Raw genomic sequence first — 20,943 nt, forward strand, 5'->3', positions numbered from 1 at the left:
CCTGCCCAAAGGAGGAAAACTCAGAATAAGTCTGCAAAGCACCTGATTATGAGAAGTAACAATATAATGCCAAGGCTTCCTAAAATATTATATATGGCCAGTGTAGCAACAATAACAAATCCACATTACTTTGTTTGATTAGCACCCAAAGAAGGGATTGTCACAGAAGCTGTTTTGAATCTCTGAGGTTTTTCTCTGCTCCTAATGAAAATACTTACTGCAATTTCCCTGTGGGCCATAAGAATTGCAAAATTGGTTAGGTGGCTGCATGCACACGTTGTACGAGTTTTATTAGTGTCAACCAGCTTGCAGCCCTGGGTAGACCAATATCCCATCATAGTTCTCTCTGAGTAGTTCCAGAAGGAGCAGTTTGCATTGAAGTAATTGTCAGGCTGGGAAATAAAGTGACAAGATAAAATTAGGATTTTTACACTCTAACATGGCAATAGCAATTGTTTAATATGTATAAAAGGTAATTTAGATTAAACTTTGTAAGATTCAGACTATAAAAATTTTCATCAGCCAAATTGTAGGCTATGCTATGAAAGGCAGATATCTAACTTAAGAGGAGCTTTATAGTCCGAAACACTTTAAAGTGTCCCCTAAATTACCAAAGATCCATTTTACACAATTACAAGTTCCATCTTATGGTTTTATACATTGATCACACATTAGAACCATTTCTTTTTTTTTCCTGACAAAAGTATACCCATGGATTTGTTCTAAGAAAACTCTGTAAGAACCAAGTGTTTTAAAATCCATTGCCCATGTAGGGCTTATGTTCGTTCTCAGTGACACTTTTGCAACTTCAGGATTCTTGGAAGACTGAATCAACTGCAGCAGATAGAAGGCATGAATAGCCACATATGTATATTTTTCTTTGCCAATTCTGGAGGTCCACTGGGTTCTGTGGGCGCATATTCACTCTATGTATAGCAACAGCCCAAATTCTTCAGTATCCCAACACAGTGTCATTTTAAGGTCTTGCATTCTAAGGTCAATCTCTTCCATCCTAGATTTGATCATATCCGGGCTTGATAACAACTGGGTCATATATGATCAGAAAAAAGAGAAAGAGATCTGGCACACTAAACAGGCAGAGTCCTGTCAGTTAACACTGGGCTCTCCTGCTGCTAAGGTAAGAGCTGATTTTCATTCTGAAACCAATTATAGTCATTTACATTTTCCTGTTGATTACTGTGTTAGCTTTCATTAAAAATACATTTAAGTTGTAATAAGCACTGAACCTCACTTAATTTTATGTTCCCAGACTTAAATAAACTTTCCTTCTGACCTAGCCCAACATTTGAAATTCTAAAGGCAAGATCCTTTCTTTCCACTCCACCATCTCCTCATACCCCTTCTCCCCATCCCCAGCTGGTCGGCTTTGCTTTCCTTCATCACTGGTTTTCTAACCTTCTGCAACTTCATTAACATACGTGACTTACATCAATGTGTGGCAGGGTAAAAAGCACAGGATCTGTCAAGTACACTCGGCTGGATTCTTTATTGATTGAAACCGAAATGACGTGGGAATTCACTGCAATGGTGCTATTGCGACCAATAAAGTCAGCACCCAGTTTTATGGTTGCATTTTCTGTACTGAGGAACTGTCCCAGGCTCCGGTAAATGATGAACACCAGCTTTGCAAGCCCTAGGAGAGTAAAAACAGTCACACAACTTACGGGAAACACATGGAAACACACTTATGAATTAAAGAAAAAGAAAAGATATACATTAAAATAAAAATAAAATGAAAAAAATCCTTATGGGAAATCTTTATTTCGATTGAGTTCACTGGGAAACAGTAAAGCATTATTTTAAATCTGCTGTTAAATGTTAAGGTATATTTGTTATATCAGAAGTCAAATACTCAGCATTTTTAGACCTAACAGGTTTATGTGAACAACAACAAAAAAAAAACAGCCTGTCAGTTTTTAAAGATCGTTCCACCTTACCGTTCCTGCTGTTCTGTTTGACAGTGTTTGCAGAGAGCTGGATTGAGCTGCCTGCTCCTTTGATGCCCAGAGGAAATTTGAAGTCCTGAACCTGTCCTTCTGTACTGAGAACGGCAACTTCCAGGACTGCGTGAGGCAAAGGAATAAAGGAGGAGGGATGAGGAGGCATTCTTTAAACTACAAAGAGCAAATGATAATTGCATAAAAACCACTGTTTCTTTTTATCTACTTACAAAACTTTACTGTTAGAGCTCAACAAAATATGAACCAAATTACTCTAAGAAGTTCTTATGACTTGAGTGTTCTGAAAAATTTCACATAATCATTTTGATGTATTTCATAGTTTTCGTGTAAGCATTTTCTTTTAGGTTTATATTTTTGTCATGAATTAATTCCAGACTTTCAGCCTATGAATATGAATAATATGTGACTTTATAATACAAAATTTTCAGTGTTGTATTTAAATGGTTAAACAAAAATATTTCAAAATGATATCTTGTCTCTTTATGTTAAAAAACATTTCAATGGTTATTTGCTTGTCAAGGGTAAAACTATGAAGTATAAATCTGAATGTCTCTATTGCATGTACTAGTATGCATTTACATGTATAAGATATGTTTTAATTCAGAAGACTCCACAGGTCAGTTTAGCAGTAATAGATTTTTCTCTAATTTCTAAAAGTGGTAAGAGCAGCTAAGATTACTTATGAGAAAAATGTATGGCAAGGTATTAAAACACCCCATTAATTTTCACTAGTAACAATCAATTTGTACATATTTATGTTGGGAAAAATAGGCCCTATGTGTCAAATCTGGCCTAACACCTGCTTTTGGAAATAAAGTTTTATTGGAACACAGCCATGTTTACATTTTGTCTTATGGCTGCTTTGGTGCTACAATGCCAGTTAAATATTTGCAACTAAGGGTAACACATACTCTAAATAATTTATAAATAAAGTTCATATATATTTTTCCAAAGTACACTTTCTCTAATGGTGTATATATCCTTGTATAGTAACTTCAATACTTAAACACGTATGTTCACATACACACATACAACGATGCATTTACTCCCTTTCTTTTTACAAAATGGGCTTATGCCATTATAGAGTAGCTCTTGAATAACAATATTTTTTTACTTTTTATCTGCCACAACTTTGTCTTATAAAATACATATAGATTTATTTGTAAATATAAAATTATATTGCTGGGAGATTTATATAAGCTATCAGACCACACGTCAAACATCTAAAATACAAGTTTATAATGAGAGTCATATAACTCCTAGAAGTCTATCAGCTGAAGAGGTTGGCTGAGATACTTATTTTATTGATCCATGCTTAGAAAGATTAAGCTGATGAGCTGGTAAATGGTCTCTCCTCATATCAGATTCCATGTATTTGGGTCAGAAACTAAGGGGGAAAGAAGAGTAACAAAAATATGCATCTAGCCAAGACCGGTTTGGCTCAATGGATAGAATGTCAGCTTGGGGACTGAAGGGTTCGATTCCAGTCAAGGGCATGTACCTTCGTTGCGGGCATATCCCCAGTAGGGGGTGTGCAAGAGGCAGCTGATCGATGACTCTCATCGATGTTTCTAACTCTCTATCTCTCTCCCTTCCTCTCTGTACAAAATCAATAAAAATATATTAAAAAAATATGCATCTAATATATAACTCATTTTCCCTTTCACTGAAAGGCACTCTACTATTCTCAAAACAAGATGGAAGACAGGATGAAAAAAGAAACTCCTCCTGAGTTTCATGAAATGTTTCAAATACAAATATACATGTACAAAGAGTTAATTTCATTCAACAAATATTTACTTATTAGAGTTTAAAATATTAAATATATAGATGCAAAAGTATTTAGTAAGTTTATACATACTTTTAAGTACAACATCCTGAACAAACTGAGTTTAACTCAAAAAATCTTCCAGAAATTAAAGCATTAGAAAATATATTAATGGAGAAGCTCAGTGGTTGAGCATCGACCTATGAACCAGGAGGTCATGGCTGGATTCTCAGGGCACATGCCCAGGTTGCGGGCTTGAACCCCAATGGGGGACATGTTGGAGGCAGCCAATCAACGATTCACACCATTGATGTTTCTATTTCTATCTCTCTGTCTCTCGCCCTTCCTTTCTGAAATCAATAAAAATATATTTTTAAAAAATATATAGTAATGTAATTTACCAAATTAATATAAAGCAGAAAGAATTAAGCAAATTCTAATACTCATTCAATATAAGAAATCTTTACAAAATAACAGGAATGAAATTTTTTTTTTCTCAGAGAAAGGTTTTGGTGTCAGATAATGGGTTCCTTTCTTTTCTTCTTTTTTTAATTTTTTTTAAATATATTTTATTGATTTTGTACAGAGAGGAAGGGAGAGAGATAGAGAGTTAGAAACATCGATGAGAGATAGTCATCGATCAGCTACCTCTTGCACACCCCCTACTAGGGATATGCCCGCAACCAAGGTACATGCCCTTGACCGGAATCGAACCTGGGACCCTTCAGTCCCCAAGCCAACGCTCTATCCATTGAGCCAAACCTGTTTCGGCTAATGGGTTCCTTTCTAAACTTAGAGAAAACATGGGGAAAAACTTTGGAAGCCTTCCTTTTAAAGTCAGGATGATCCCCATCACAGGTTTTATTTAGCACTGTACTAAAAAAAGAGCTAAAGCAGCAATTTAAGAAAAATAAAAGCTATAAAGACTGGAAGGAAAAAGCAAAGTGTTATTATTTACAGAAAACGTAACTAACAACATAGTAATCTTGAGGGAGACTCCATATACTCTAAAAAGAATTTGGCAAGGCTGCATGCAGTCAGCACAATTAACTGTTTTCCTATAGACCAAGTAACAATTAGAACATGCAATTTTAGAAGAATTAAAGTTAATAAAATTTTATCTTAATTACAATAAAAATAAATAGTATAATTCCCAAGGAATAAAGCTAATGAAAGAAAAGTACAAAATATTAATGGGGGGAAAACACACACAGAACTTTATTAAAAGATCTAATAACAAATGAAGGATTTTTTTATAGTCTTACTTAGGAGAACACAATAAATTTGTGACACTTCTTTTAAAATCAATCTATAAACCAAAGTCCAATTCTAATAAAAATTCCAACAAGACTTTTTTGAGTACGAATAACTTGGCAATCTGATTTTGAATTTCACGTGGGGGAGCCACTCCAAAAGCAGGCAAGGCAATTAATTCCTCATAGAACAGAACTGAAAGAACTCACCAGATAGTAATAGCATTGAAATAAAACCAAAGCAGAGACGTCTAACACATACTCCTAACATGGACATAAACTTGATATATGACTGAGGTATCATTATAAACCAATAGGGAAAGGAATGGATTATGTAACTACAAATGCAAGTGTTGAACAACTGATTATCCACATGGAGAACATAATCAAATTAGTTACCTCCCACATACATAAACTAAAGTTAATTTCAGGTGGATTAAAAGCATAATTGTATAAGAGGAAAGTTTTATAATTTCCAAAGAAAACACAAGACCTTTTTAACTGTCAAGTAGAGAAGATTTTCTTGAGCAAAACACCAAAAAGAAAATACTTCTTAAAGAGATATCAGAAGCACAACCTTAAAAGAATAGACTGTTAAATTTTAATTCATTATTCTGTAAAACAAAAGAAGTCATAATGAAAGTAAAAAAGAGAAGGCATAAATAAAAAATACATATTTGCAAACTATATAATTCTCAAAGAATTAGTGTCCAGAATGCATTATTCATAGTGAAAGAGGTATATAGGAAAAAGTTGTAGACAAAAATTTACTGGAGAGAAAAGGAAAAAAACAACAACAATAAGTGCATTAAGTAGTCAAAGAACTGCAAATTAAAACAATAATGTGATCAAGTCAAACCTATTACAATGACAATGTTTGTGTCAGTAACAAATTGTTAACAAAGACAGTGGCTGGGAATAATGGTATTACAGGTGAGAATGTAAAATGGTAAAACTGTATTAGAAAGCAATTTGGCAGTATTTAGTAAAGTTGAAGATGGGCATGCTCTAAGACTCAAAAATTCTATTTCTAAGTATATATGTACATATATGTCTAGAAGGCATACATATGAACAAGAAGACACAAAAACTCTCACTGCAGTTTTCTTAAAGGACCTGGAAAAACACATAAGCCACTGAAGTACCTATCACTGACACAATTAAATAACAGTGAAGTCTTCTTAGATCAGATGAATGCACCAGAGATGCATGTATTAATCTGCATAAACATGAAAATTATCACAGTAGAGAAAAATTACTCCATTACATTTGTAGTGTGAAATCTCAACTTGAGAAACAAAAAGTAGCTGTTACATTTACATTTCACATAGAACAACATTAAAAAAAAAAAAAAAAAAAAAGCTTACCAATGTTAACAAGTAATTTAAAGATGATGGTTACTCCCTTCTTGATCTGATCAAGAAAGAGGAGACACAGAATTGTATATAATAGCATCTACTTCTGTATGCTTGAAATAATATATGCTTTGCTCAATAAATCTCCTGAAATTGAATCCACTTGATTCATAGGAGAGCCACCCAGAGCCTCACTCACAACCAATGCTGTAGGTAGGATTTTAATGCATTTCTTTGTCCAATTTTTCAAATTTGTCATAGTACTAAGTGAAATGAGAAGAGAAGGGGAGAAAAGTAAGAGCATAGAGGGAGAACTACTGCTTTTGCCAGCACACCCATCACAGTGTAGGCTCCATCACCCTGCATCCAGGGTAAACATAACTGAGAGCCCACAGAAGATGACAGGGAGCAGCGCCATAGCACAGCCTACAATGGTGACACAGCATGATGAGTATAACCCTTTGTTGTTGTGAGCTGCCGTGACTTTGGGCATTTTGTTTCTGCAATGCAACTAAGCTTAAACTGACATGGAATCATGCTGGCTGCTAAGCCCATTGGGAGAATAAATGATAAAGAATTTTATAATGGCTAATACTTAAACACCTAATCAATGGCAAGATACAAAGACAAGCAAACATGTGCCTCTTGACTAGGATTCAACAGAAAGTTCTGGGGGAGGGAGGGGAGAAAAAGAGACTTAAATTTGACCTGATCAAGCCTCCTGATAAAATTTTCATTATATATCATTCAAGATAAAGTGATATCAGAAGGATGAAATAAGCGAAGTCCAAAATGTGGGGTATTTTACAGAACCAATTACTCAATTTCTTCAACAAAAATGAAAATGGTTTTAAAAAATAACTATATTTTTTAATTAAAGAGACTAAATCATTGTATTAATCAAATGTCTGACATGAACTTATAAAAATCAAGTATTAACAAATTTATAAGAATCAAATAAAATTTAAGCACATGTTTGTTATCTTTTAAAGCAATTTTTTTAAAAAAAATTTGAAGTATAAAAGTGACATTGTGTTTTTCTTGAAACAAAATGTAGGATATTTACCAAAGTATTTACAGTAATAATAATATGATGTTACAAGAATAACAATGACAAGAAGAATAAGTGAAACAGGATTAGCTTAGATGTTGAATTAAAAACTGCTTCTCTCAAGGTATCATTAAAAATATTCTTTTAAAATCACATACTGAGGAAAAACATTCGGAGTATATACACTTGACAAAAGATTTGTATCAAGAATATATAATCTTTGTAGCTTATTACTAAAAAGACAAACAATCTAATTAAAAATTAGCAAAAGACATGAACAGACACTTCACAAAAAGATATATGAAAGGCCAATAAGTGCACCTGAAAAGCTGAACAGTTACCAATAAAATGTAACTTAACAATCAAACAAATGCAAAATAAAACCAAAATGAGATGTCACCAGACTAAAATTGAAAAGACATTTGAGAAGACAATCCTAAATGTTGGTGAAAATGTGGATAACTGGAACTCTCACTGTTGCTAAGAGTAAAAAATGGTACAATGACTTGGGAAAAGAGCAGCTTTAATAAAATTGCAGTCAAAAAGTGGAAATTACTGCTGAAACCAGTTTGGATCAGTGGTAGAGCGTTGGTCTGTGGACTGAAAGGTCCCAGGTTCGATTCCGGTCAAGGGCATGTACATTGGTTGCGGGCACATCTCCAGTAGGGGGTGTGCAAGAGGCAGCTGGTCGATGTTTCTCTCTCATCGACGTTTCTAGCTCTCTATCCCTCTCTCCTCCTCTCTGTACAAAATCAATAAAATATATTTTAAAAAATCATTAAAAAAAATAAAGGGGGGAGGATTACTGAAATGTCTAACAAGTGAGTAATACACCACTAGTGATATGTCCTTATGAGGAAATACTACTAGGCAATGAAAAGGACGGAACTGCTGATGCTCACAAAAACATTATTCTGCATAAAAGAAGATCAAAATAATATATTATATGATTCCATTCAACTAAAGTCCAGAAAAAGCAACACTAAACTACAGTGACAGAAAACAGGTCAGCGGTTGTCTGGAGCTGGGGATACCAGGAAACTGACTGGAAAAGAGCATAAAGAACCCTTTAGAGGTGGTAGAAATGCTGGCCATGCTGTTAGTTAGGTGGGTGTACATTTGTCCAAACTCATCGAACTGTACAGCTGTTCTTATTGTATGTAAGATAAGATATAACTCAAAGTTGACTTTTAAAAGCTATACCAGATATAACTACAGCAGATATAATTATATCATTTTTATAAAGTTATACATAAGGGTAAACCATACAATAAAGTACATTAAGGACTGAAGGGGAAATCACTAAGGAGAAAAAACAAATTGTTTTAATAACCAAAGACTTTGTAACTACATTCTAAATTTAGATAAGAGCATCAAGAGAGTGAGAACACAAAAGGATAATGGGCCGTTTTAGTCCTTTAGTCCTCTGTCTAACATGAAAATAAGTTGAATGTATACTTCATACTAACTCATGTATAATATTTATCACAAAATTCTTTTTATCTTAGAAATAAAGATATACTATACGAGAATATGTAAAATGACTTTCACAGTGATAATTACTTGGGTAATCAATATATTTATTCAGTAACTTCAGGGCATTGTTTTTGAGAAGTAAAACATGTGTATTACATTCTATAAGAATCTCCACCCGTAATGTTCCTTTTTAAAATAAAAACATTTTTTTAAAGTATAAAACATACTCCTTTAGAACTCTAAAAAAAACATAGGTATTGGAAAAAATATATACCTAAACACTCAAATTTTCTGACTATGTCTCAAATTGAGCTAAAACTATCTGGGACATATAATAAGCGTTTTCTGCATTATGCGAGGCTAATGGGAGCATAGATTATCAACCTGACCTGTCAGATTTTCTGGCACTCTCGAGAGGAGCATAAGAAGGAAATTTTAGTGTGTGTTTTTTTTCTTTTTGTTTTAAATATAGCCTTTAGAAGACTCAGAAAAAAACAAATTGATGTCAGAACATTTCCATGACTCATCCTCTAAGATGATCAAGTCTACACTTCTTTATCCTTACAAGTATATCACTGGAAACACTGGAGAAGACTCATTTAAGGTATATCTTAGGAACTTCATTAGATTAGTAAATAAATTAACGTCAGAATTAATAAAAGCTTTAGACAGGGGAGCTTTATTCACTCCTAAGGCTATGGTAGGTACCATTTTTCCTTATGACTGGTCTCCCAGATCATGTCAGGCCAAATTATTTTGACTTCATTTAATTTGAAGTTACTGGGTTATTTGTCACTCTAAAATGTCACAGTAAATAAAAAAAACATGATTTTAATATTACTATCTCTGTAGAAATTCATTTATTTAAATCTATTTAAAGTTTTGAATTTAAATCCAAGTTTCACAATCTGATTGATGTCTATTTCTTCTATATACTTTACACTTCTACATTTTCTAATATAAAGTGCCATGATTTAGGCAGACACAATTAGGTAATAAGATATGGCATCCCAGATAGCAAAACTTCATTCAATATCCACTGTTCCAGATATATACTCCTTTGGTGGAAGATTAGTCTATGATCCCTTCTGGGTTTTATTTTTTATATTTATGCTTGGAAAACTTTTTTATTTTATTTACTAAGGGATATTATAAAACTTTATCTAAACTCAAAGCCACTGAATGAGCAACACTTCTAAATCAGTCAAACCTAAATTTCTATTACTGTACTTCTTTCAAGTATCACAAGTTAATTCCTGCCTCTTGTTGCCAGCCTTCAGATTCTAAATCATGCTTCAAAACTATCTGCAGCTATTTTGCAATTTATGAAGCATGGCTATTTTACTATATGGAAGATGTAGCTCACTGATCAGATTTTCACCTAAAGGCAGTTGTGTTTAATATAAACATTTGGCTCAAATTGTTTGCCTAAAATATTTAACGGGGAGAACACATTCCAGAAAGTAATTTAAATTCATTAGGAACATACTATATGAAATGGAAAAGCGTTTGCCACAGTTCCATAGCAAGCACTTCCATTACTTAAGCAATCCATATTCAGGCATTTAAGTCCTCTAACACGTTTTTCCTTTAATGATTTTTCAGTAGGCAATAAAAACAACACACACACACACACACACAAGATACCAACTTTTAAAAGATATAGGAAAGGTGTTGGCTTCTGAATTAAGTTTATGAAATGTGATCAATAATATCTCTTATTAATCTACAAAAATATTTCCACAGAAGAGATGATGCCCACTGGGAAATAACAGATTCAGAATGGAAACATCATTATCTTAAAAACATCTATCTTCTAAATCAAAGATTAAGCCTGACAGCAGGTTCACTTACCAATATTTTCTGTGGGCATTGAGACTCTGGTTGGTTCTACCAGATTATCTGCTAGGACAAAAGCCCCTTCTTCCAACGTATCCAGTAACATCGTTGCTGTATGCGCTTGTTCGGAAGAATTCATGTGTTTCCACGATTCCAAAGCTTCAGGTTTCAGAAGGTTGTCCACTGTGTCAACAATTGCCTGCATCCATTAGAAAAACCATCATTCGTTTTGACTGCTTGTAGTACCAAGGTGATTTTTAATCACTGACTAGTGACAACTGTAATATTTATCTGTCACGATGATTTACTCTAATTTCAAGATGGAAGAACACCTGGACAACATATATCTGGTCAATTTGTAACATATCTGACTATTTCAGAACAGGAATGGCTAAGGATTAGTAGACTACTATTTGATTATAAAGAGTATGTGTAAAAAGATGGCTTTTCTATTTACCTATCATCTCAGTTGTTGAAAAGAAATACAGCCAGAGTCAGCTCTTAACCTGAGGTATTCCTCTTACATGCATAGCCACTCCTACTTATAACCTCAAGGCTGGAATGTTCTAAAGAGCAAACACTGATGCTTCTGGAGTAGCCTAATAGTTATGTTTGGAAAGTAAGACATTATTTTTTGGAACATGTACTCAAATTTAATAACTAAAACTGTGCCTTATAATAATATGTTTGTTATCATTGGGACAAAAAAGCAAGATGATTTCAAAATCTGTAAATTATCTCTGAACATAATTCACTCTTCTAATTCCCTGTACAGCTAAAAAACAAACAACAACAACAAAAAAAACACTTGAGAGTATACTTAAATTCATAAACAAGGATGTGTTTTGAAAGGAACCAATAAAGCAACCAAAATATGTAAAGCCTATATACTAATAATATAATGGAAACAGAAAGGCAGAATAAATCCTTCATAAGCATCCAGGTTGTAAATATTCACATATGTAGGTTTCATTTATTGTTATGCAAAAATAACATTAAATAAAAATATAATCCAGTCAGTTAAGCAACTGAAGGCGGGCTTTTGTACTGATAGTTCCCGTAGCTCTACACTAACTATGGTTTGGATAACTGAAATCACTAAGTTTATTTATTCTACCCTATTTATCTAGTCCTAATGTGTCATTAGGCTGTATCTAAACTGTTTTGATCTACTGGCAATCACAGATGGGAAAAGAACATAGACTGTACAAAGAACACCACCAAAAATTGCTAGTTTGAGGTGCTATCTTAAAATGAGCAGGGGGGAATGTTGTTTGAGGCTACTGCCAGAGCAAGATTAATTAGCTTAATCCATCTTAATATCCTCGTTCTGTCTGCCTAGCGAGCCACCACAACCTTCCAGGCAGGTGAAGATACTTTCAAGGGACGTCAAAGGCTTTTTTCTTCCTCTAACGGGAAATAGAATACTCAAAATGCTCACATTGATACTGGTGCAGCAATGAACTAGAATGGAACAGAAATTGGTCTGCTGAGGACAAATTCATTAGTCACCACAAATACAGACTGAAGCCTCTACTAATCTAAGTTACAAATAAATCCTCTGCCACAAAACAGGAAACCGCTTCATTTGCATAGTGTAAGTTGGCTTCTGATTGGTAATTTATTTAAGGTGTTTTATTAGTCTTATCTGAACAGAGAAAGGCCATTTGTGACATGCTGAAAATGACACTGGCCAGAAATTAAGGACAAGCTGAAATTTACCATGTATACACTAATGGCATGGTTTTATGAATCTGAAACACTCCTTATTTATTATCATTAGTACTTTTCTCATGGAATCAAAATGATCATTAGATTTTATTCCTGAACTAGTCTCTCCCTGACAAAGAAAAAAAGCTATTTTCTTCCAACTGAAATGTATGTCCTGGGCAACATCTCAATTATTACATTTCACACATTAACTAGTACCTTTAAGGTGAACTGAAACTTCAGTATGACAAATTCTATACTCTTGAGCAGTTATTTCTTTGTCCTCATTGAAAAGGGTAAAGAGGGACTTTCAGAATATTACTACCTAAAAACAGACTTTCCCACCATTTTTTCTTATAAAATTTGAAGATCCCACAATGTCTATTTGTAACTAGTGGGATGCCATTCTTTTTTTTCTTTCTTTTTTTTCTAGACCTTGCCAAAAAACAGAAGCCACAGCTTCAAATAACCTCTGTTCTACAAAAATTTTAAGTTCTTTGTTTTGTTGTCACATATATAGGAATTAGGTTTGACTTATCAGTGATATGGTCCTTAGGTGAGCAAGATTGGAAAGTAACTCCCCCCAAAAAAAGAATATTTAAAATTCAGAATGAAACAAAAAATGCAATCTAGTTATTATTATTCTGACCTATCACACAGATAGGTCATAATTCTACTGGTAGTCTCACTCAGCATGTTTCCTATTACTTGGATTTACCCGGGAGAAAAACTGGCTGGAACAGACAAGGATTCTCAGCCAAACGGTGGCTTTCTGTTCAGATCAGCCTGAGAAAAACCAACATACAACACTTATTGGTAGCACAGTCACTTTTCATTTCTAGTAACCTTTCCCGATATCAACCTGGTTCTAGAAATGACCCCGAAAATTTTCAGGACAAAGCCTATTTTATTGACGAGTATACCACAGATAAGAAAGCAGTGACTTTTTCATGCACATACATTATAACTATACAGTCTTTGATAGGATAAACTGCCAAGACTATATCATAGCTGTTACTACGCAGATTGTGGTGTTTTGTTTTTTTTAATCCATAGAAATGACAACCAAAGACAAGGAGACTATATAATTAGTTTCCAATTCAGAGGGTATTTCATTAAAATTCTTGTACATTTAGATGAACTGGAAAAACAGCAAAAATTATTTTTTAAAAATGATTTGCTTATTCTGAGAGTAATATACCTGTGAAAAGCCAACATTTGTACAGCTGATATGGGGCACATTATATAATTATCAAAGACTGAAATACATTGGATCATGCAGCAAGATGATAAAGCGTGGCAAGTAGCTGGAGGAGGGAGAAAGCAGGGTGACAGCACAGGAGAGATACCTTAAGGTAAGCCCTGCATGTCTTCTCTCGTTTTTGGAGCTTTTTAGTAAAAGGAAAGAAAATCAGAGGTTAGATTTTGACTGTTGAAAACGAGGAAAGAAGAAATCCTCAAAAATTTAGCTGGTGCTCCTCAGCTCAGATTTTATTGGCACCTGAGACTTCTGGATTCCATGGGTCTGCGCTGACTGCCAAAATTGTGCACTTAGAGGTTTTAACTGTGAGTTACTTAAGTACACCAATCCAAAGCATCCTGATAAAACTAGAGACAAAGTATGTGGTCAAAATGAAGAGAGAAAAAAAGGACTATTTTTTCCCCACCCTATAAAACCATGTTAGCCACATATTGTGGATCCGTATGAATCTCATCGAAACACTTATTTTATAGTATGGTTAAAATAACCATTACATTTTTGGCATAGTATGAAAAATTAATGGTACTATTACACTTTACTCCTAGAAAGGGAAAACTTGTTCTTCTTCCAAAAGCCTGTCATTAAGAACAGCATTTCAGGGGCTAACATTCATCTTCCTGTCACAAGTACGTTGCAACCCCAAGAGAGTATACAAAGTATGTGTTCTAGAGCTCAGTCTCTGCACAGAATCTCTCCAAGCGCACCAAATGCATTCTCAGGTGGGACTACTGACTAGAGACAGGCAGGCGAAGTTTGCCAACAGCTAAGGTCACCCCTCAGATAACTAACTTTTTAATGTTGTTGTCACTGCTCCTTTCTCAACTGCCATTCTTTCTCAGGACATGAACCAAAGGAGAGGTTTCACTTTTTAAGTATATGTCCAAAGGGGCCAGAGGTTTGGCAGCCAACTGCTATTAGAATCCAGAGCGGCCGTACAGGATGCCTAGCAGAATAAAAAAAAAAAACAGAAAATGCCCACTTACCTTGTTATAACTCCGTCCAGCTGAATCTTTCTCGCTTGGTTTCAGTTCCTGCAGCTGTGCATCAAGAATGTCCACCAACTGCTCCATCAACCTCACTGAAGAACTCACATCCCCAGCAAACACCGGCCCTTTGGTATGTTTAGCCAGCTCATTGGCAAGACTAGCAGCGTTTTCTCCACTTCTAATCTGAAATACCAATTTATAGTATCTCAGTAAGATTTCTTGTTCTGTTTGTGGCTTCTTGTTCTTCTCCTGAGTATCTTTGTTGTGGTGAAAAATTTACTTACAAATGTGTCAAAATCTGCAACTAATTGAGACCAATAACGTCCTCTTTATTTCAGATGATGAAAGGTTCTTAGATCCTCAACACACAAAAGAAATTCTTACCAGACATTTAAAAGAGAAACAAAAGGAGGGAGGTTGCAGTGGGGGGTAGGGGTGGGGATGGGGGTCTGGGAAGAAAACCAGAAATCCTTTGTAAACGGTTTCAGCTAGCTCTCTCATTTCACTGCAACCATTTGAAACTGCTGTTTCAAAATAATTTATTTATCCCAATGATCCAGAAATGTAAATCAGAATGTAATCGGTAGGACACTGAGGGTTATTATCTACTGCTTGCACTTCACAAAGGTAGATGGGAAAGGAGAAACTAAAATGTCATTGTATTCCACTATAATGTAAAATCTCTTTACTTATATTCCACTGTAAATATTTTTACTCATTCTATCATAATCATCTGTGATATAAACATCTGCTCACATTCTGTGGATTCAGTTGCAAACATAATGATATTTGATTTATTAGGCCAATGCACTATTTGTCTTACAAACATCAAAAGGAGCAGAACTAACTAAATATGATTGAAATTAAGCAAGTATGTACTCATTAAAAAGCTTAACAAAGAAAACAGCATGCCTCAAAACATATGTAACTTTGAATAAATAGTTTACAGACAGAACTATGCATGATTTTTTTTTTTTTTTTTTTACTTTTATCCTGAACAAAGAGTCATGAAGCTGGTTTTAACAGACAAAGCTAAGTTATGTTAGAAGTTAAAGCCCTTAATCACCAATATGTATCATATTATAAAGGTTCCAACCAACCTTCTGAGCCAGCTGATTCACCCAGTGTGAGGTACAGTTGCTAAGATCAGGGCCCTTAGGGTTCCATGTTCCAGTGGAAGCCATGCAGAGATACGAGGCAGTTCCTGCAGCAGATGTAGGAAACAATGGTGAAATTGAAAATATTTTTCTGCTTGCATTAGGGAAATCAGCTCTGATGATCCTACCCTGCGTACTAAATTTTGAATAAATGCTAATGGAAGGAGTTGACAATAATTGACAAAAAAAGGACTATAAACAATAAATATAAAGACAGCATAGAAATATCAGACATTTCCAACAAACAACAAAAAACCCTTGATTTTCTTGGGACTCATCCAAAATGATACTTGTAATGAAAAAGACAGCTGTACGAAATGCACACTAGAATGAATCCATGGGCAAAGATCTCAGGCTTGACCTAAAACTTTAAGAGAGGGAGGTAATTAAGGATCTGACCTGAAGTGATTTTTTTTTTTTTTTTTTTGCAGTTGTCTACAGATGCTGTATTACTAAAGTAACAAGAAGAAAAATGTTTGCTACTGTAAATATATCCTTCTTCAAGCAAAAATCACTTCAGTACGATTCAGAATCTACCTAAAGTAAAATTTTTAAATGTACCCATAATATTTTACAGGAAATACCTCTTGTTCCCTTGGGGCAGGGCCGTTCCACCATCGCTCCCCTGTGTGTCTGAGGCCACCATATCCCCCTGGATTCTAATGCTTCGCAGAATCTCTCTGGCAGGGGGAAAATATTTGTTACAGGAGGAACTTTGGTTGTAGAAACCGCTGGAGGTGGTTTTGTCCCTTTGCTTCCTTCCTGGGATCCAGCTACAGTCGTGCTCATGGGGCCTTTCTGTGAAGTAGTGCTTGTGGTTGATACTGTGGTTTTGAACAGCTCAGCTGAAGAAGTTATTGTCACAGCTGTGGTAGGCACTATGGGAAAAAGATGAGCATGTTAATCTCAAACACACACATTCACATGCAGGCACACAGGTGTGCGTGCCTGCACACACAAAAAGCCCACCCATCCAATACCCCAAGAGCAACAAGATGAGCATTATGAGAACATCTGTAGTAGGGAAGAAAAATAAACCTTTTCAATTATTCCAACTTATTCATATTGTTGGCTAAGTGGAGGGGCAGTGGAGGCCTTAGCTTAGATTTTACTGTATGACTCTAATTGTGTTAGGTTTACTTCTCAATGAAATATTTGACAATACAGTTTAAGTATAATTTCATCATAAATCATGTAACAGGAAATGGACAGCTTTATGTAAAGTTTCAAAGTACAAAGCAAATGCACTGTCACTACTAAATAACTTAGAAAAATTCTTTTTTCTGTATAAATCCATACTCTATAAACAATCAAATTCAAAGTTATCAACAAAAGTCTGACCAACTGTATATAAAGAGGACAACAGAACATTTAGTCACCAACTCTGCACCTTGCAGGAATATAAATACTGTGATATCTTTCTACCCAGCAGCTGGAGAGACTTTAGAGCATGCCTGATCAGACCCAAACAGAAGGAAAGTTTGTGCGGGTGCTGTTTTAGTAAGGAAACATCCACGGCTTCAGCTTTTTTTTTACTTTTGAAAACATAGGTATGAAAAAACAACTAGTTCTGGCAAGAGAAATGAAATCTCTCTTCAAGATAACAGGTTAGATCAGTTCATGCCTAATGCAAAACCAAATGTCAATGCATTCCGCTGTATCTTACTGACCCTTAACAGGAACTAAAGGAATAACAGTTACACATTTAAAAGTAATAATTTACAAAGGAGTTTTTAAAAGGTTATTTTTTTTTACTTCCAGCATTATTTTCAGACTGTGAAATCCAGTAGGTTAAAAAATTAATGGAGCTTATGTGTCGTTTAAATAAAAAGTCTGTCAATAAAACTTTAATATATTTTTTGAAATCTATAGGTGATTACACTAAAGTTTTATCAACATTTATTAGTTACTGGTTCTTAAAAGGTTTTAAGATAATGTTTACATTTAGATTGTGAAGAGTATGGCAAATTAAAAATGTCTATTTTTTCAAATAATTTTATAAAATTAACTTATTTTATGCTTTATACATAAGAAACAAACTAGAACATTAAAACTTATTAGAAAACTTATTATTACTATGTTTAGTATTTTAAGCTCTGGTCAAGAAATAGTTGTTTATATAATTCTGACACTACGGACAGAGTATGCTGTTTATCAGCAACACTTGTTTCTAGACCTTTAGCAGGGACAAATTTCTTGTTACCAAGAAGTTCACTACATCCTTTCTAAACCTTTTTTCCCCTTCTATAACAAGACAAACTTCTTTAAACATATGTTTTGTTCCCAGAGCATAATGTATTGACCATGAGAGACGCCTGTGTACATTAGTCAAACAGCAGCAGCGTCAGTAACCTATTCAAACCTGTCTATCCTTTTCTGCAAAGCCCTTGCCTGACATCTTGTTAAACCTCTGTAATTTTCTTTTGATTACAATGCAGCCAGGCTTTCAGTGCTTTTCTCAATTAACATTTGTCAAAAGCATCACGATCTTCTGCAGAAGTGTCAAATGACTGCCGCTCGATCCAATTCTAAAGGGAAGTGGAGAAATTGGAGCAAAAAGAGAACGGGGCAGAGTAAAGTGGTTTCATGCTACACCATCTTACGTATCCCTCAACACAATACTAATTAGGGCATATTTCACCATTGAAATATGCATCAACAATCCTACAATTAGTGATGTGAAAGATTCATAATGTCCAAGTGAAGGCAGGTAATAAAATGACCCCTATTAAAATGTCTACAATTTCACACAGCATTCTATATCCTGTTTCCAGGTGTCTTTTGATAATTTTCATACCTTTTTACTTTTTGTTCATCAAAAGAAGTTCAAAGGGAATCAGTACATTATCAAAGGCAAATCACTTAAATATTGGGGCATTGTGAAAATAAACATGAAAGTAAACTTTAAGTGGCAAAATTAAATCTTTTGGGGGAACTACTAGAATTTCTGGGATTTTTCCAAGGACAAAGTTTAGCAACTTCGAGGAAAGCAATTTTTTGTAAGGCTGAAGTTAGAAATGCTAAGGCATTTCTAGAGATTAATATTTCTTTTCACAGGTGAAGACAGGGCATCAGATAATGATAAAAGCTTATACTTATTCAGCATTTATGTACCAGACACTATGCTAATCAGCCTTCAAGGATCATCAGGTCACCTTAGTTAATCTGTACCACAACCCCAATGAAGTGGGACTAAGATTATCTTCCTTTTAAAGATGTAGAAACTGAGCCATAGAGAAGGTTAAACATAGAGAAGGTCACTTGTCCATACCCTTAAATGCCATGATCTTACTTTTCCAGGTAAAAGACTTTCACAGACACTGGAAAAGCATGGCATCTGCCCTTATTTTGGAGCATGTACCTGACACTGAATTCTGTGGAAATCTCTAAAAGAACAAAATATGTGGGGAGGATAGTATAAGATACTGGAACAATAGACCACCAAGTTTCACACTGGAATTCACGTGCAAGAGGTTCAAAGCTCTAGATTGGCCTACATATGATAGCAGAAAACAAGGCAAACTCCATGCCCAGTCACTGGTGCAGAAACCTACTCAAACCCACCTACCTAATCCAAACCCTAACATTCAGAGCGTCATCCCAGTTATTAGGATGCCTTATCCAGCCCCTAGATGGACTGATGCAGCATTCTGCCTACTGTTACCATGTGAGTACAGAGACGTAGAAACGGTGTGATAAAATACTGCTAAACCTATTTAACAGGAACCCATGAAGATTTTGACAAGCACATATAGAATGGTTCGATTCACTACGATGGTGTCTACTGAGGGCTTGCTATTTATTACTGGCTTTCTTCCTGCCATGAAAAGAGTTAAGGACAATACCCATTTAAGAGAAGGGAAGCATGTCCATCATCTAGAACTAACCCATGATTCACTGAAGGAACTCCGCTAGCCTGAGTCTATAGCTTGGTAAGGCAAAGCTATGTATTCATTAAATTTACCCTATTTAATGTTTAAAAACAGGGGGCATCTTTGTTTGGGAGCATTTTCAATGGGAAGATGTTTCAAGAAATACACATTTTATGCTAAACACTTCCTAAAAAAATAATAAACCTAACTCTCTTGATAAAAATTTCCCCTCCTATTACTGAAGTGCCGTACTTCATAATTAGAGTAATTATTCAAGAGCTGTCAAAACCCAAGACACAATATTTTTTGATAACATGTAGGATATCAAATTTGCAGTCAGATTATGTAAATATAGAGCAATTCGGATTAAGAAACAGAAAAGAGTTAAAGGAAGAGTGAAATGGGTTTTTTCACTAAGCCCACTTTAGGGAGGAGGAATATGAAAGGAAAAACAGACCTAGTTTAGGTAAATGGAGCAAATGAACTCTGCAGAGATCACAGAAAGCTGAAACTCAAGGAAAAGAAAAAGAGGAAAGATTTATTTAAAAACCATGATCACGGCTAAGAACTAATACACGTGTACTGTGAGCAACAAAAGAGCCTGGATTTATAGATGGGGAAAAGTACTGAAGCTAATACACTATGAGGCAGTCCACAATGAAAAATGAAAGGACTGAATAATCTTACAGCACAATGTATACCTTGGTGACATACATCGTGGCAAATCCAGTACCTAAGACTGAATTTCAGCCAAGCCAGTCAATCACTGCTTTGTATGACAGGCAAAGACCTGTCTCTCATTGCTCTGTCCCATCCGTTTCTCGGATCTTGCTTCTGGAAAGCTGACAGTAGCTTATTGGTTTGACCTAAATTTATGGGCCAGAACAGTTCTGCAAGGCCCCATCCAGCTATCAGCACACATCTTGGATGAGAGAGACTGGAGTCTCTCTAAAAGCTTATAAAGATAAATTATAAGGAAAGAGACTAACAGAATATGATTCAAACAGCAGCAAGAAAAATGTAGGTCAGATAAAACTTTTTACCCCTAAGGGTTTTTTTAAAGGGCCAATATGAATTCTGACTTTCTGGGAATATTTAAGAATGGCTATTTTGGATAACAAAACACAGTTGTAGGAACACAGTTACCAAATGTGTCTAAGCTTCTCATTTTCAAAGCTGGTAACTGCTCTTTCTAAAAAAGCATCTAAATTATCAGACCTTTTCATCTGAAAT

At 34.9% G+C, this 20,943-nt stretch overlaps 1 protein-coding gene across 40 annotated transcripts in view; it reads right to left on the bottom strand.

The window, feature by feature from the left end:
• ADGRL2 (adhesion G protein-coupled receptor L2) overlaps nt 1–20,943 on the bottom strand; it is a 269,658-nt gene that overhangs the window by 28,378 nt on the left and 220,337 nt on the right. For 27 of the 40 annotated variants that reach the window (XM_036447598.2, XM_045584405.1, XM_045584402.1 and 24 more), the window contains 8 exons: nt 16,423–16,716; nt 15,782–15,885; nt 14,679–14,864; nt 13,784–13,822; nt 10,740–10,923; nt 1,959–2,084; nt 1,449–1,654; nt 219–392 (listed from right to left, as the gene is read on the bottom strand). In XM_036447598.2, the coding sequence (XP_036303491.1) occupies nt 219–392; nt 1,449–1,654; nt 1,959–2,084; nt 10,740–10,923; nt 13,784–13,822; nt 14,679–14,864; nt 15,782–15,885; nt 16,423–16,716 (1,313 nt within the window). The remainder of the gene's footprint in view (nt 1–218; nt 393–1,448; nt 1,655–1,958; nt 2,085–10,739; nt 10,924–13,783; nt 13,823–14,678; nt 14,865–15,781; nt 15,886–16,422; nt 16,717–20,943) is intronic. The other 13 variants (XM_045584407.1, XM_045584406.1, XM_045584430.1 and 10 more) reach the window with 1 other exon arrangement.

Source organism: Pipistrellus kuhlii, unplaced genomic scaffold (genome assembly GCF_014108245.1).
Source record: "Pipistrellus kuhlii isolate mPipKuh1 unplaced genomic scaffold, mPipKuh1.p scaffold_m20_p_2, whole genome shotgun sequence".
Taxonomy (NCBI): Eukaryota; Metazoa; Chordata; class Mammalia; order Chiroptera; family Vespertilionidae; genus Pipistrellus; species Pipistrellus kuhlii.